This window comes from Elephas maximus, chromosome 11, assembly GCF_024166365.1.
Source record: "Elephas maximus indicus isolate mEleMax1 chromosome 11, mEleMax1 primary haplotype, whole genome shotgun sequence".
Classification (NCBI taxonomy): Eukaryota; Metazoa; Chordata; class Mammalia; order Proboscidea; family Elephantidae; genus Elephas; species Elephas maximus.
This window is the reverse complement of record NC_064829.1, coordinates 65,558,110-65,576,188: the sequence shown is the minus strand read 5'-3', so window position 1 is coordinate 65,576,188 and position 18,079 is coordinate 65,558,110. Positions and strand designations below refer to the sequence as shown.

Below are 18,079 nucleotides of genomic sequence, written 5' to 3'. Positions count from 1 at the left end.
AGGAATTTGTATGGGGATTGCACTGTATCTGTAGATCACTTCAGGTAGAACTGACATTTTTACTATATTAAGTCTTCCAAACCATGAGCACTGGATGCCTTTCCATTTTGGTATGTCTATTTTAATCTCTTGTAGTAGTGTTTTATAATTTCCATTGTTTAAGTCTTTTATGTCCCTGGTTAGGTTAATTTCTAGGTATTTTATTGATGTAGGGGCTATTATAAACGCTACTGTTTTCTTGATTTCTTTTTTGGAGTACTCTTTGTTAGTGTAAAGGAACCAACTGATTTTTGTGCGTTGATCTTGTAGCCTGCAATGTTGCTAAATTCTTCTATTAGTTCCAGCTGTTTTCTTGTGGAATCTTTAGGGTCTTTTATGTATAGAATCACGTCATCTGCAAATAGAGATAGACTTACTTCTTCCTTTCTGATTTGGATACCTTTTATTTCTGTCTTATTGCTCTGGCTAGGACTTCAGTACAATGTTGAATAAGAGTGCTGATAATGGGCATCCTTGTCCTGTTCTCGTACTTGAATGGGAGGCTCTCAGCCTTTTCCCATTGAGTAAATGTTGACTGTTGGTTTTGCATATATGCACCTAATTATGTTGAGAAATTTCCCTTCTCTTCCTATTTTGCTGAGAGTTTTTATCAGGAAAGAGTGTTCAATTTTATCTAATGCCTTTTCTGCATCAACTGATATGACCATATAGTTCTTTTCCTTTGTTTTATTTATGTGGCGGATTACATTGATGGATTTTCTAATGTTGAACCACCCTTGTGATCTTGGAATGAATCCCACCTGATCATGGTATGTGATTTTTTTTTTTTTTTTTTGATATGTTGCTGAAGTCTGTTGGCCAGAACTTTGTTGAAATTTTTTGCATTTATGTTCATAAGGGATATTGGTCTGTAATTTTCCTTCTTTTTTTTTTTTTGTGGCATCTTTGCCTGCTTTAGGTATCAGGGTTATGTTGGCTTCATAGAAAGAGTTTGGTAGTGTTCCTTATTCTTCTATGTTTTTGAAGAGATTGAATAGGATTGATGCCAACTCTTCTCTGAAGGTTTGGTAGAATTACCAAGTATGGCCAGCTGGTCCTGGGCTTTTTTTGGGGGGGGGGGTGGTGTTTTTGGATGACATCTTCAATCTCTTCTTTTGTAATGTGTCTGCTTTAAATTTTCTTCCTCTGTTTGTGTTAGTTTGCATAGCTGGTGTGTTTCTAGGTATTTGTCCATTTCATTAGGTTTCCAAATATGTTGGAGTACAATTTTTCATAGTAATCTGTTATGATCTTCTTTATCTTGTTGGATCAGTTCATTTCTTAATTTGGTTATTTACCTCTTCTGGTTTTTTTTTTTTTTTTCTTTTATCAATCTAGCCAGTGGTTTGCCTATTTTATTGATCTTTTCAAGAAACCAACTTCTGGTTTTGTTAATTCTATTGTTTTCTACTTTGTTTATCTCTGTCCTGATCTTTATTATTTCCTTTTTTTTTTTCTGGTAGTTTTTGGCTTCTTTTGCTAATCCTGTTCTATTTGTTCAAGTTATCAGTTTAAGTCAATGATTTTAGATCTTCTTTTTAATGTAGGCATTTATTGCTATGAATTTCCCTCTGAGTGCTGCTTTTGCTGTATCCCAAAGGTTTTGATAATGTTGTATCTTCATTTTAGTTTGATTCTAGGAATTTTTTAAATTTCACTTTTGGTTTTTCCTACCACTCAACAGCTTTTCAGTAATGTATTATTTAATTTCCATGTTTTTTCTCCTCCTTAGTTTTCCTGTTGGTGATTTCTAGCTTCATACCACTATGGTCAGAGAAGATGCTTTGTATGATTTCAATCTATTTAAATTTGTTGACATGTGTTTTATGTCCTACCATATGGTCTATTACAGAAAATGATCCATGTCAGCAGGAGAAGAATGTGTATTGTTCTGATGCTGGGTGGAGTGTTCTATATATGTCCATTAGATCCAGCTAGCTTATGGCTTTATTTAAGTTCTAATGTCTTTAATGGTCTTCTTTTTAGATGTCCTGTCTGTAAATGAAAGTCGTATGTTGACGTCTCCTATTATTATTGTGGAGTTGCCTATATCTCCTTTCATATTAGTATTTGTTTCATGTATTTTGGAGCATTGCTGTTAGGTGCATGCGTATTTATAATTGTTATGTCTTCTTGTTGGACTGACCCTTTTATTGTTATGCAATGCCCTTCTTTATATCTTGTAATAGATTTTGACATAAAGTCTATTTTATCTGATACCAGTATGGCCATCTCTGCTTTCTTTTGTTTACTCATTGCATGGAATATTTTTCTCCATTCTTTTATTTTCAGTCTGTTTATATCCTCATGTCTAAGGTCTGTTTCTTGTAGACAGCAAAAAAGATAGAACATATCTTTTTAATCCATTCTGCCATTCTCTGCCTTTTGCATGGGGTGTTTAGGCCATTTACACATAAGGTTATTTCTGAAAACAAAGAGTCTACCTCACTTATTTTGCTATTTGGTTTTTGAGTGTTTCATATCTTCTTATTCTGATTTTTCTGTTTTTGTTTCTATTAAGCCGTTTTCTTGTGATGAGCCTTTTTTGATTTCATCCCACTTCTGAATGTTTTTTTCTCAGTGGTTTCTTGGTAGTTACCACATATATTACATTACACAATTTACAACTGCAACAACATTTAATATATCAATAATAGTTAACATAAAACCTTAATTAATCTATTCCTAATATGCTCCTCCCTCCCCCATTTCTGTTGGTGTGTCTCCATTAACATCGATATACAACCCATATCCAATAAGTTTACTTTGTACTTATTTCTTACAAACTTGATGTTGCATGGGTTGTGGGATTTTAATTATTCAGTTCATTCCTTAAAAACATCATACACTTGGTCTTTATAACTGCCTGTGCTGTTGTGCTTTTTGGAGATCTCTCTTAGTTTTTTTCCTGTGCACAGATACAAGTATTTAGTTAATGTCTTGCCTTTCCATTTGGAGTACTCCCTTGAGAAATACTTGCAAAACTGGCCTGGTAGTGGCAAATTCCCTGAGCTTCTGTTTGGGAACATTTTGATTTCACCCTCAATTTTGAATGACAACATTGCTGGGTAAAGAATTCTTGGTTGGCAATTTGTTTCATTCACTATTTTATTTATGTTGCTCCACTGTCTTCTGACCACTAGAGTTTCTGGGAAGAAATCCACGCTGATTCTTATGAAAGACCTTTGGTATGTTATATTGTGTTTTTCTCTTGCTGCTTTCAGAATTCTCTCCTTGTCTCTGGTTTTCAGGAATTTTACTACGATTTTTTGTGGAGCTGATCTTTTTGTGTTTCTTCTAGTTGGGGTTTGCATAGCTTCTTGTTTTTCAGGCTTGGTTTTCTGATCAGCTCTGGGAAATTCTGATTATCTCTTGGAAAATTGTTTCTACGCCTTTATTGTTGTCATGGTGCTCTAGGATTTCAATAATTCTAATGTTAGATTTCTTGAATCCCATATTTCCATCTGGGTTTGTTTGTTCTCCTTTGCTCTTTTATCTTGTTTCTCTTGAGATTTGTTAACTTCAGTTATTTTGTCTTCTAGTTCATTTATTCTTTTGTCTGTTCAACTCTATCTTTGAGTGTTTCTCTTGCATTTTCTAATTCAGTTGCTTTATTCTTCAGTTCCAGTTCTCTTATGCTTTTTTTTTTATGTTTTCAATTTCCTTGTTGAGTGTCTCATTTTGTTCCTCCATTGGTTTCCTGAACTCCACTAGTTTGTTTTCTGTGTGCTTTTTGCATTCTTTAAACATTTAGTACCACAGACTGAAAATATTCAATTTGTTCCATTAGTCTGGCTGCCACAGGAGAAATTTTCTTTTCTTCATGTTTTACTTTTGCTTGGTCCTTCTCCACTTGCAATTTTGTGTGTTCTACTAGTTTTTGTTCAACTCAGGCCATTTTATTATCTTTTTTTTTTTTTACTTTATATTTTGTATTCTGATTTTTGTGGGAAATTTTTCTGATTGGGCTCCCTGGTGGCACAGCGACCAAGTGCCCAGCTGCCAACCAAAAAGTTGGGGCCCATACCCACGAGCTTCTCCACTGGAGAAAGATGTGGCAGCCTGACTCCACAAACACCCACGACCCTGGAAACCCCACAAGGCAGTGCTATTTTGTCCCACAGGGTCTCTGTGAGTCAGAATAGACCCAGTGGCAGTGGGCCTGGTAACTTCTCCTGCAAATCACTAGAGGGTACTCTTATCCATAGGTTTTTTTTTCAGTGCTGATTCAGGAGTTCATGCTTCATCTCTGGAATTCAATATGCATGCATGGGGGGGCCGTTAGCGGGTCACAGATGCTGACGTAAGCAGTGGGGCTTGACACTCCTGTGGTGAAGGTAGGCGGATCTCTATGTCTTTCCTTCATGGGTGCCCCTGCACAGGCTCTCCCATGGTGTCCTGCTGTAGGCAGACAGCTAGCTGTTTCCCTCTGTGCTGCCCATTCATCCAAAGTATTCTCCTCACCCTGCTGCCCTTGCAGTTCCTCCCGGTCCTAGTGCCCATCCATCTTGGCCCTCACAGCAAGATTCAACAGCACTCTCTTGCAGTGCCACAGTCTCACTTCACCACCTCCCAATTACATGGTCCATAAAATTCCATGCCAAATCCGTGCCACCTTAAAAAATTGGGCTATAGCTTCCTCAGATTATCTCCCTTTCTTTATCCCTTGTTTGGGGTGTTACCCAGCTCTGTCCCAAAACGACTGCAATTAACAAGTGCTCCAGATGTTAGTGTACAGGTTCTCCCAGCTTCTGTGTGGTCCCTGCTCCTCCTTTTCCACTCCCAAACTCTCCAATACCTCAGCTGCAGTCTAGAATTCTGAGATTTCAGTCTGTACTTGTTTTTATTCATTGTTCAATGGGTTAGCTGCTAGGAAAATAAATGGGAGTGTCCACTCGCTTTGCCATCTTGCTCCACCTTGTTCTGATTTGCACTTGTTTATAACACAAGAAGGAAGGTACAAAATGGTGAAAAACACACTGATTTAGAGTTAGAAGACAGGTGTTCCAGCTCAGGCTTGGCACTTCTTCACAGTATGGATCTTAAATAAAACATTTAACCTGTGCCCTCGATTTATTGTCAGCACAGTTAAACTTCAATCCAATTTCACAAATCTTTAGTGCCTGTGTTTGATAGTACTTGGTACAGCTTCAGTTTCCTCATCTGATAAATGGGAATAGTAATAAGATATATCTGATAGGATGATAAGATTAAATTAGATAACACACAAAGTTCATAGCAAAATGCTTGGCACAGAGTAAGTGCTCAATGATTAGCTATTATTAACACACCCTATATTGTGCTAGGTGTTGGATAAAAATATCTGTCTTATAGGTAACAAGAGATATGTATGGAGTTTGGATTAGATGCATGATAAATAAATGGTATTACTTTTCTCCATTTCTGTTATGATGGAAGGGGGAACTGGGACACGCATATGCCGCAGTGGAAGTCTTGGAAGGCAGCCCATTCCTGCTCCTCTGGGACTGAAGTACTTACTCCCACCACTCTTGAGGTGTTAATGGCTGACAGTCTCAGATGAGTCCCTCTGTGGGCTCTGCCCTAGGATGAAGACTGCTGCCTCACCCAAGGTGATACCACATCCCCAGGGCAGCCCCCATCCAATGACTGAATGACATGGGGGATATAGAGGCCAAGCCCCAAGCTCCAATTCAGGAAAACTCTGAAGTGCCATTCAACTCCAGAGTCCCCTGAGGATCTCGACTGAGGTTTTCTACACAACTAAAACACAAATTCAACTTCTCCACCTGTCCAATTCTGCTTCCTTCACTCCCCTGAAGGTATGGACCCTGAGAATACTCTTGAACATAAACCTATCTGAGTTTGCATCCTACGAAAATGATATCTGACACTTGCCCAAAGTCAAAAAGTTAACGAAAACTCAAGACAAGGTTTATCCAGATGTGCCAGTATAATTTTACAATTACAAAATGAGAGGATGAAACCAAATAAAAGAATGAACTGAATGACCTAAAAGGTAATATTCTAAATAATACATTCTCATAATGCCTCATTTGTGGATCTGAAAGAAAATAAAGAAGGATCTCTGTTGGACTTGACTTCGTGTGAAACAGAAGAGCATCCACCTCTACAGGGAGTAGAAAATGGGAAGGTGAGGATGAAGGTGATAAGCAAAGTGACTTTCCTGGGAAGCTTTCTACTTTGCTTCAGAAGCAAATACTGATTAGGGCCTCAAAGACAGAATAGTTCCTGCCTTTTATTTTATACAAGAGGAAAGTACAATCCAGAGGGACACTTAGTTTACCCAAGGGTACAATGTGTCAGAGTGGCCTATTCTAGGCCTCTTAATCTCCAGGGTTCTTTAGCTTTGTCTTTAATATATAATTTTGATATTTTATGTAAAGTGCAACTTCCACAAAATATTCATCCATATTCAAATATAAGTATAAAAATGTATTATAAAATCAAACATAGCTTTTGAATTATGCATCCTTGTCACCATTCCCTCCTATTTATGTAGATAATTGGGTTTGGGCTATGTTAGGAGTTTTCATAGAATGGCTTTACGAGGAAGGTTAGAATTCACTATCTACACCTCTGGCTACATTAGCAATTAGAGTTCATCAAATATTGTATCTTAATGGCCTTATCTCAAAATAAGGATAATTATTATTATCTCATTCACTAGGATGCTGTAATGAGTAAATATTTAATAGTAATAATGCATTCTAAAGGAGCTGTGGTGGTGCAGGGGTTAGGCACTCAGCTGGTAACCGTAAGGTCAGTGATTTGAACCCTTCAACTACTCCACACGAGAAAGATGTGGCAGTCTGCTCCCATAAAGATTTATAACCTTGGAAACTCTATGGGGAAGTTCTACTGTCCTATAGGGTCACTATGAGTTGGAACTGACTCTATGGCAATGGGTATGGGTAATGCATTCTAAACGCCACATAAACAGACAATACGGGACTACATATGGCAGCTTCTAGCATAATAACACTATAATTTATAATAGGCTAATATTATACATGACTGATCTAAAAGAATCCAAGTAAGGCACAGGCACCTTTAGACACCCAACCAGGAGAGGACTAGAGCAAGATTTAAACAGATAAATATAAACTCAATCAAAACATCCCAATTCAAATAAGAAAGGTCTTGAAAATTCCAGTGATAAGCAAATCTACCATCAAAAAACTTGAGAACTTTGAGGACATTGTAAAACATAAAGAATACTGTTGAGAAATTATACAAAACATGTTGAAATAAATTGGTGGTCTTCAAAAGAGATACCACCCCTCAAATGGGAGTGTATTAATGGTTTTCAAAGGATATAGTTTTAAAAGCATGAATAGTTTTAAGAAACAGGTTATAGTAACGGAATTGATTTTAGATGCTGAATTCGCAAATCAACTCCTTCTCTAAAACTATGAGGGTGGAAATTTTCTCTCTTTGAGGAAAATAATCAAGGATGTAAAATTTCAGACTTTCAAAGAAAAGCTTGGTCATAGGTTTTTTGTTTTTTTTTTTTAAATAAATGATGATGGGTATCAAATAGTTACGGCAAATATTTTATTGGATATATTTAAAAGAGCTATACAAGGGTTTTATTGGGTATACAACAGTTTTCTTTTTAAACATCAATATTCAAAATATCCTCAAGATTATATCTTTTGGAAATGTTGAAACTTACTATTAAAAAAGTTTTCATTGCTAACAAAAATACATGCAAGAGTTTAAACATTTCTCGATACTCATTAGGCGGATGGTGGTCAAAAAACTTGGAAGTTGCCAGACTAAATCATGTCAAAGTTTCACTAATCTCTGATGTTCTTATGCCAAGATTCTAAGTAAAGGAGTATAGACATAAGGCCTGGGCTGTTTAGAGTGACAATGGTGGGCCTCATCACCTTTTCAGAGAAGGTGAGATTGGAGCAGGGTTTTAGGAACAGACAGCAGGAAACTTGAAGAACTTGAGAAAAGATGAATCGGCTGGACTTGGAAGGTAGGGGTCAGCGGCACGCAGTGCTTTGCAGGAGAGGGAAAGCAGACGTGCCCAGTTGGAAAACCAAAAAGGCATGGATTTTCAGGTCAAAAGAAGCTTAATTTCAAGTTCAGGATTTACTACTTTTTAGGTGAGTCACTTTAAAGAAGTCTTAATTTCTATTTTGAAGATCAAATAAGTGGATATAAAAGAAAGTGCTTTTTAACATCACTGCCTTTCAACTGGGAACCACTGAAGGGTAGCAGTATATGTAATGATTAAAGGAATGGGTTCTGGAACCAACCAACTAGGTTGAGACAAAAACTGCCATTTCCTTTCTGTTCCACCTAGCCAATGCATATAAAATGGCAATAACAGAAGTACCCACTTTATAGAGTTATTATGAGGATTAAAGGAGTTAATGTATGTATAGAGCTTAAAATAGTGCTCTAAAGAGTTAGTTGCTTCATTATTGTTGGTGATGGTTGTGCTATTGTTACTACTATTTTTCTAATTCTCAATGCAAAGTACAGGTTAAGAGATTATCAACCGCTAACAAGTACTTATTAAATTAAGAGACTTAAAAAAAAAAAGCTACAGAAGTGGCAGGTATTTAGAGGGCTTTAATGATAAAAGCCACTAACTTGCTCCTTGGTTTTATAACAAAAGTATGTGACAATGGCCCAGTGAAGTTCTAGCTGCCATAATTAACAAAGCAGCATGTGTGTGTGCATACACACTTGTATACACACACACACATTTTTTCTTTTTCCTTTGCTTAAAGGCCAAAGGCCCAAAAGAATACATTGTATTTTGTTCTAAAAAGAATATCTTACAGTCAGCGGGTTTATATTTGTTCTTTAAAATAACACAATTTGTTAGAAATGATTTTTCCATATGGTAGGAACACTGTAGAGTTATCTAAAGGAGTTCTAACACAGAAGTGCCAAAAGACTCCCTTATAAAACAGCCTTACTTGTTATTAACATACCAAGCATAGAGCTGAAAGCAGCAGTATGATATAAGCCCTGGGAGCTCTGGTTATAAGATTTTAGTCATTTAAAACCTCTTATTGAAGGTTTTTTTTTGTTTGTTTTTTAATTATTAAAGAGATAATTCATCATTTATGCTCTTTTCATACACACATATACACGTGTGTATACACACACACATATACAGTCAAAAGAAAAAGCTGGTTTTCCACCCCAATTCCTCACTTTTGAAAACCATGTCTAGGACAATGAGTGGCACAGTTTTTCAAAAATTGTTTTAGTAGTTTTACCTTGAGGCTCCTTTCATAAATTTTGGCTAGAATATTGACCAAAAATGTGAAAACACAAAGCTCAGAAATGTGGTATATTAAGAAAAGCATGTAAAAGGCTATGCTTTAACTTTTAAAAAGAGGTTTGAGTAATTATAAATAAAAAGCAATGTGCCAAACAGATTGTACTGCTTCCTGACTTCATGTAAACATTGTAGATTAGCTAAAATTCAGGATATGTTCAGGATACTTTTTTGAGATTTTGTTTATAAATAATACGTACTGAGAAGCAATAGATCAGTGTTAAAAATGTATAAACTTACAAGTGTGTCTGGCCAATGAGTAGTTGGATCCACCACTAGTCAAACCAAAGCCCTCTGGAATTTGACTAGAGCTTCGAGGTCTGGTCAACAGCTTGGGAGGTTCAATCTCAGCACCAAATTCAGCTCCGATCACTCCCAGTAAGACAATAGCGGTGGCTTGCTTCCGTCTTTCCTCATAAGACGTGGAAATTTTTTTCATTTGCGGGACACTTGACAGGCAACCTGAAAACCAAAACATAGGAATGTAAATCACAAGACTAACAAGATGCAAAGGCATATGATTAGGAAAACACTCAAGATTACTCATTCAGGAAATAACAGTCTTTTCAACAAATGGCACGGGGTCAACTGGTTATCTAATTGCAAAAAAAAGAAGTTAGGCCCCTTACCACACACTATGCACAAAAATTAATTTAAACTGAATCACAGACCTAAATATAAGAGCTAAATCTATAGATCTCTTAGCAGAAAAGATAGATGTACATCTTCATGACCTCGGGTTAGGCAATGATTTCTTAGATATGAAACCAAAAGCATAAATGACTTAAAAAAATTATAAATTGGGCCAGGATGGCGGAATAGACAGACACTTCCGGCGAGCCCTCTTTACAACAAAGACCCGAAAAAACAAGTTAAACGAGTATATTTGTGACAAGCTGGGAGCCCTGAGCATCAAAGGCAAGCTTAGACATTGAACTGAGGGGCAGGGGGAGGAAGAGAGTGTTCAGAAGTGGAGAAGAGTTACCGGACCAGAATCGCGAGGAGCCCTCAGGCACCATTCCTGGAGCAGCGGCAGCAGTGGCGGTGGGCTAGTATTAGCATTTGACTGCAGTTTCCTCAGGGAGAAGCAGCCAGCCATACAGCCTACTCACACCTCTGGAAACTGAGGAGAATGGCGCTCTCAGCAAAAGCTAAGTACTTGTGTATATATTACCACGCCCCCCCCCCACCCGCCGAAGCCGGCTTCAGCGGCTGAATCCCTGGGCCTGAGATAGACCGTGGTGAGCACCTAGAACCATCCTCCCAGCCTTGGGGAAGGAAAAAATTTGCATTTGGGGTGAAAAGATAATTTGCTACTTCCATTAACCAGGGGAGCTCAGGACAGAAGCGGCCCCTGTCCAGGCATAAACGGTCTGTGGACCTTAAACAGCTTTCCCTTCCGCATGGACCTGTGTGGGCCAATTTTGGGACAATAGACACTTGTTGGCAAACGCCAACCAATTCAGCTCTGTGGTGGAGAGGTGGGTGTTTGACATTTGGCATTGCTTTGCGTATTAAACAAGGTCCTCACCTACCCACATCAGGGACCTAAGGACTGGTAGCTCCACTCAGGTCACCCAGCCACCTGCAACAGGGGTCCAAAGATAACTGGTGCCTCCCAGTCCTTACAACCAAAAACTTTGGGTGCCCATGGTCCCTCTGCAGAACCCACCCACCAGCATGCTCTAGGGAACAGAGACGTGTTTTCCTCAGAGACACTTGGGGGTTGGTTCTCAGCCCCCTACCTTGTTCAGAGCATGACCCCCTGCTGCAATCAAATACCAGTATATACGCCAATCTCCCCTGAACCTCTAAGACTGTAGGATAGAGCCTGTACCACACACTTGCTGATCAGCTACCTGGAAACCTGAGCTGAATTCATACAAGAAAGTTGAATGGACTCCTAGACTGATATACCTGATAATAGCTCTAGCCACCTGGGGACAGGACACCAGAGCTCCAAAGGGAAAAATAATCAAGCTAGCTCACTCAAGCAACCCATAGGGGTATATCAAAACAAAAAAAAGGAAGCAGCTATGACACAGTAAACAAGCATAAACTAATACAATAACTTATAGATGGCTAGGAGACAACAGTCAATATCAAGTCACATAAAGAAACAGACCATGATCACCTCAACAGGCTCTCAAAACAAAGAATCCAGGGATCATCTAGGTGAAAGTGCATTCCTGGAATTACCAGATGCAGGATACAAAAGTTTAATATAAAGAACCCTTCAAGACATCAGGAAGGAAATGAGGCAATATACAGAACAAGCCAAGGAACACATAGCTAAAACAACTGAAGAAATTAGAAAGATTATTCAGGAACATAATGAAAAGTTTAATAAGCTGGAAAAATCCATAGACAGATAGCAATCAGAAATTCGGAAGCTTAACAATAAAATTACAGAATTAGACAACTCAATGGGAAGTCAAAGGAGCAGAATTGAGCAAATAGAAGCTAGAATTTCTGAACTCGAAGATAGATCACTGGGCACTAATATATTTGAAGAAAAATCAGGTAAAAGAATTAAAAAAAAAATGAAGAAACCTTAAGAATCATGTGGGACTCTATCAAGAGAAATAACCTACGAGTGATTGGAGTACCAGAACAGGGAGGGATAACAGAAAATACAGAGAAAATTGTTGAAGATTTGTTGGCAGAAAACTTCCCTGATATTGTGAAAGATGAGAAGATATCTATCTAAGGTGCTCATTGAACTCCACACAGGTAGATCTTAAAAGAAAGTCACCAAGACATATTATAATCAAACTTGCCAAAACCAAAGATAAAGAGACAATTCTAAGAGCAGCGAGGGATAAAAGAAAAGTCACCTAAAAGGAGAGCCAATAAGAATAAGCTCGGACTACTCGGCAGAAACCACGCAGGCAAGAAGGCAATGGGATGACATATTTAAAAAGTTGAAGGAAAAAAACTGCCTGCCAAAAATCATATATCCAGCAAAACTGTCTCTTAAATATTAAAGTGAAATTAAGACATTTCCAGATAAACACAAGTTTACGGAATGCATCAAAACCAAACCAAATCTACAAGAAATACTAAACGGAGTTCTTTGCTTAGAAAATCAATAATATCAGGTATCAACCCAAGACTAGAACACTGGGCAGAGCAACCGGAAGTCAACCCAGGCAGGGAAATCCAAAAAAACAAAGCAATTATATATATATATATATACACACACACACACACACACACACACACAAAGCCCAAAACAGGGTAACAGTGATGTTATTATATAAAAGAAGACAACATTAAAATAATAAAAAGGGACTAAGAAATGTAATCATACACCTTCCATATGGAGAGGAAGACACAGCGATACAAAGAAATAAAAGTTAGTTTTAAATTTAGAAAAATGGGGTAATTAATAAGGTAACCACAAAGGAGACAAACTATCCTACTCATCAAAATCAAATACAAGGGAAAAATACAGACTCAGCAGAAACAAAATCAACAACAACGAATATGAGGAAAGGACAATATATAAAGAAAATCTACTCAGCACATAAAATCAAGTCGGAAAAAGAAACACCACACAAAAAAAGACATCAAAATGATAGCACTAAATTCATACCTATCCATAACTACCTTGAATGTCAATGGACTAAACGCACCAATAAAGAGACAGAGAGTGGCAGAATGGATTAAAAAACAAGATCCATCTATATGCTGCCTACAAGAGACACACCTTAGACTTAGAGACACAAACAAAATAAAACTCAAAGGACGGAAAAAAATATATCAAGCAAACAACAATCAAAAGAGAGCAGGAGTGGCAATATTAATTTCTGACAAAATAGACTTTAAAGTTAAATCCATCAGAAAGGATAAGGAAGGACACTAGATAATGATTAAAGGGACAATACACCAAGAAGATATAACCATATTAAATATTTATGCACCCAATGACAGGGCTGCAAGATACATAAAACAAACTATCAGCATTGAAAAGTGAGATAGACAGCTCCACAATAATAGTAGGAGACTTCAACACACCACATTCAGTGAAGGACAGGACATCCAGAAAGAAGCTCAGTAAAGACACGGAAGATCTAAATGCCACAATCAACCAACATGACCTCGTAGACATATACAGAACACTCCACCCAACAGCAGCCAAGTATACTTTCTTTTCTAGTGCACATGAAACATTCTCTACAATAGACCACATATTAGGTCATAAAGCAAGCCTTAGCAGAATCCAAAACACTGAAATATTACAAAGCATCTTCTCTGACCATAAGGCCATAAAAGTGGAAATCAATAACAGAAAAAGCAGGGGAAAGAAATCAAACACTTGGAAACTGAACAATACCCCGCTCAAAAAAGACTCAATTATAGAAGACATTAAGGATGGAATAAAGAAATTCAGAGAATCCAATGAGAATGAAAACACTTCCTATCAGAACCTTTGGGACACAGCAAAAGCAGTGCTCAGAGGCCAATTTGCATCAATAAATGCAGACATCCCAAAAGAAGAAAGGGCCAAAATCAAAGAATTATCCTTACAACTTGAACAAATAGAAAGAGAGCAACAAAAGAAACCCACAGGCACCGGAAGAAAACAAATAATAAAAATTTGAGCTGAACTAAACTAAATGAAATAGAAAACAGAAAAGCAATTGAAAGAATTAACAAGACCAAAAGCTGGTTTTCTGAAAAAAATCAACAGAATTGATAAACCACTGGCCAAACTGACAAAAGAAAAACAGGAGAGGAAGCAAAATAACCCGAATAAGAAATGCAAGGGGCGATATTACAACAGACCCAACTGAAATGAAAAGAATCATAGCAGATTACTATGAAAAACTATACTCAAACAAATTTGGAAACCTAGAAGAAATGGATGAATTTCTAGAAACACACTACCTACCTAAACTAACGCAAACAGAGGTAGAACGACTAAATAGACCCATAACAAAAGAAGAGACTGAAAAGGTAATCAAAAAGCTCCCAACAACAACAAAAAAACCCTGGTCCAGATGGCTTCACTGCAGAGTTCTACCAAACTTTCAGAGAAGAGATAACACCACTACTACTAAAGGTATTTCAGAACACAGAAACGGATGGAATACTACCAAACTCATTCTATGAAGCCACAGTATCCCTGATACCAAAACCAGGTATAGACACCACAAGAAAAGAAAATTATAGACCTATATCCCTCATGAATGTGGATGCAAAAATCCTCAACAAAATTCTAGCCAGTAGAATTCAACAACATATCAAAAAAATAATTCACCATGACCAAGTGGGATTCATACCAGGTATGCAGGGATGGTTCAACATTAGGAAAACAATTCATGTAATCCACCACATAAATAAAACAAAAGACAAGAATCACATGATTTTATCAATTGACCCAGAAAAGGCATTTGACAAAGTTCAATACTCATTCATGATAAAAACTCTCAGCAAAATAGGAATAGAAGGAAAATTCCTCAACAAAATAAAGGGCATTTATACAAAGCCAACAGCCAACATCACCCTAAATGGAGACAGCCTGAAAGCATTCCCATTGAGATCGGGAACCAGACAAGGATGCCCTTTTATCACCACTCTGATTCAACATTGTGCAGAGCAATTAGGCTAGATAAAGAAATAAAGAGCATCCAGATTGGCAAGGAAGAAGTCAAAATATCTCTATTTGCAGATGACATGATCTTATACACAGAAAACCCTAAGGAATCCTCCAGAAAACTACTGAAACTAATAGAAGAGTTCAGCAGAGTATCGGGATACAAGATAAACATACAAAAATCAGTTGGATTCCTCTACACCAACAAAAAGAACATTGAAAAGGAAATCACCAAATCAATGCCATTTACAGTAGCCCCCAAGAAGATAAAATATGTAGGAATAAATCTTACCAGAGATGTAAAAGGCTTATACAAAGAAAACTACAGTACACTTCCGCAAGAAACCAAAAGAGACTTACATGAGTGGAAGAACATACCTTGCTTGTGGATAGGAAGACTTAACATTATAAAAAAGTCTATTCTACCAAAAGCGATCTATACATTTAATGCAATTCCGATCCAAATCCCAACGACATTCTTTAATGAGATGGAGAAACAAATCACCAACCTCATATGGAAGGGAAAGAGGCCCCGGATAAATAAGGCATTACTGAAAAAGAAGAACAAAGTGGGAGGCCTTACTTTACTGATTTTAGAACCTATTATACTGCCACAGTAGTCAGAACAGCCTGGTACTAGTACAACAACAGATACATGGACCAATGGAACAGAATTGAGAATCCAGACATAAATCCATCCACATATGAGCAGCTTATATTTGACAAAGGCCCCAAAACAGTTAAATGGGGAAAAGACAGTCTTTTTAACAATGGTGCTGGCATAACTGGATATCCACCTGCAAAAAAAGAAACAAGACCCATACCTCACTCCATGCACAAAAACTAACTCAAAATGGATGAAAGACCTAAATATAAAATCTAAAACGATAAAGATCATGGAAGAAAAAATAGGGACAATGTTAGGAGCCCTAATACATGGCATAAACAGTATAGAAAACATTATAAAGAATGTAGAAGGAAAACTAGGTAACTGGGAGCTCCTAAAAATCAAACACCTACGCTCATCCAAAGACTTCACCAAAAGAGTAAAAGGACTACCTACACACTGGGAAAAAGTTTTTAGCTATGACACTTCTGATTAGCGCCTGATCTCTAAAATCTACATGATACTGCAAAAACGCAACTGCAAAAAGACAAATAACCCAATCAAAAAATGGGCAAAAGATATGAACAGACACTTCACTAAGGAAGACATTCAGGTAGCTAACAGATATATGAGGAAATGTTCATGATCATTAGCCATTAGAGAAATGCAGATCAAAACTACAATGAGATTTCATCTTACTCCAACAAGGCTGGCATTAATCTAAAAAACACAAAATAATAAATGTTGGAGAGGCTGTGGAGAGACTGGAACACTTATACACTGCTGGTGGGAATGTAAAATTGTACAACTGCTCTGGATATCGATTTGGCACTTCCTTAAAAAGCTAGAAATAGAACTACCGTACGATCCAGCAATCCCACTCCTTGGAATATATCCTAGAGAAATAACAGCCTTTACACAAACAGATACATGCACACCCATGTTTATTGCAGCACTGTTTACAATAGCAAAAACATGGAAGCAACCAAGGTGCCCATCAACGGATGAATGGATAAATAAATTATGGTATATTCACACAATGGAATACTACGCATTGATAAAGAACAGTGATGAATCTGTGAAACATTTCATAACATGGAGGAACCTGGAAGGCATTATGCTGAGTGAAATTAGTCAGTTGCAAAAGGACAAATATTGTATAAGACCACTATTATAACAACTTGAGAAATAGTTTAAACTGAGAAGAAAACATTCTTTTGTGGTTACGGGGGCGGGGGGAGGATGGGAAAGGGGCATTCACTAATTAGATAGTAGATAAGAACTACTTTAGGTGAAGGGAAAGACAGCATACGATACAGGGGAGGTCAGCACAATTGGACTAAACCAAAAGCAAAGTAGTCTCCTGAATAAACTGAATGCTTTGAAGGCCAGCGTAGCAGGGGCAGGGTTCTGGGGACCATGGTTTCAGGGGACATCTAAGTCAACTGGTGTAATAAAATCTATTAAGAAAACATTCTGCATCCCACTTTGAAGAGTGGTGTTTGGGGTCTTAAACGCTAGCAAGCAGCCATTTAAGATGCAGGAATTGGTCTCAACCCACCTGGATCAAAGGAGAATAAAGAACACCAAGATCAGAAGGCGATTATGAGCCGAAGAGACAGAAAGGGCCACATGAACCAGAGACTACATGATGCTGAGACCAGAACTAGATGGTACCCAGCTACAACCGATGACTGCCCTGACAGGGAACACAACGGAGAACCCCTGAGGGAGCAGGAGAGCACTGGGATACAGACCCCAAATTCTCATAAGACCAGACTTAATGGTCTGACTGAGACTAGGAGGACCCTGGTGGTCATGGCCCCCAGACCTTCTGTTGGCCCAGGACAGGAACTACTCCCGAAGCCAAGTGTTCAGACATGGATTGGACTGGACAATGGGTTGGAGAGGGATGCTGGTGAGGAGTGAGCTTCTTGGATCAGGTGGACAGTTGAGACTATGTTGGCATCTCCTGCCTGGAGGGGAGCTGAGTGGGTGGAGGGGGTTAGAAGCTGGCGAAATGGACACGAAAAGGGAGAGCGGAGGGAGAGAGCAGGCTGTCTCATTAAAAAAAAAAGTCTCATTAGCGGGAGAGTAATTGGCGTGTGTAGCAAAGTGTATATAGGTTTTTGTGTGAGAGACTGACTTTATTTGTAAACTTTCACTTAGAGCAGAATAAAAATTATTAAAAAATTCTAAATTGGACTTATTAAAAAGCTTTCTGTTTTAAACGATACAGTTAAGAAAATAGAAAGACAACCCACAGACTGAGAGAAAATATTTTCAACCATATATTTAATAAGGGATTGTATCGAGAGTATATAAAGAACTCTTTCAATTCAATAACTCATACAATCCTTACAACCAAATTTTTTAAATGAGCAAATGATTTGAATAGACATTTCTCCAAAGAAGATATATGAGTAGTCAATAAGCACATGAAAAGATGTGCAACATCATGAGTCATTAGGGGAATGAAAATCAAAATCACTTCGCATCCACTAGAATAGCTAAAATA

The 18,079-nt window shown here is 37.8% G+C and overlaps 1 protein-coding gene across 4 annotated transcripts in view; it reads right to left on the bottom strand.

Annotated features, from left to right (window-relative positions):
• The window catches only part of WDR7 (WD repeat domain 7), a 412,772-nt gene that overhangs the window by 175,762 nt on the left and 218,931 nt on the right, over positions 1–18,079 (bottom strand). For all 4 annotated transcript variants that reach the window (XM_049901825.1, XM_049901822.1, XM_049901823.1 and 1 more), the window contains one exon: positions 9,593–9,814. In XM_049901825.1, the coding sequence (XP_049757782.1) occupies positions 9,593–9,814 (222 nt within the window). The remainder of the gene's footprint in view (positions 1–9,592; positions 9,815–18,079) is intronic.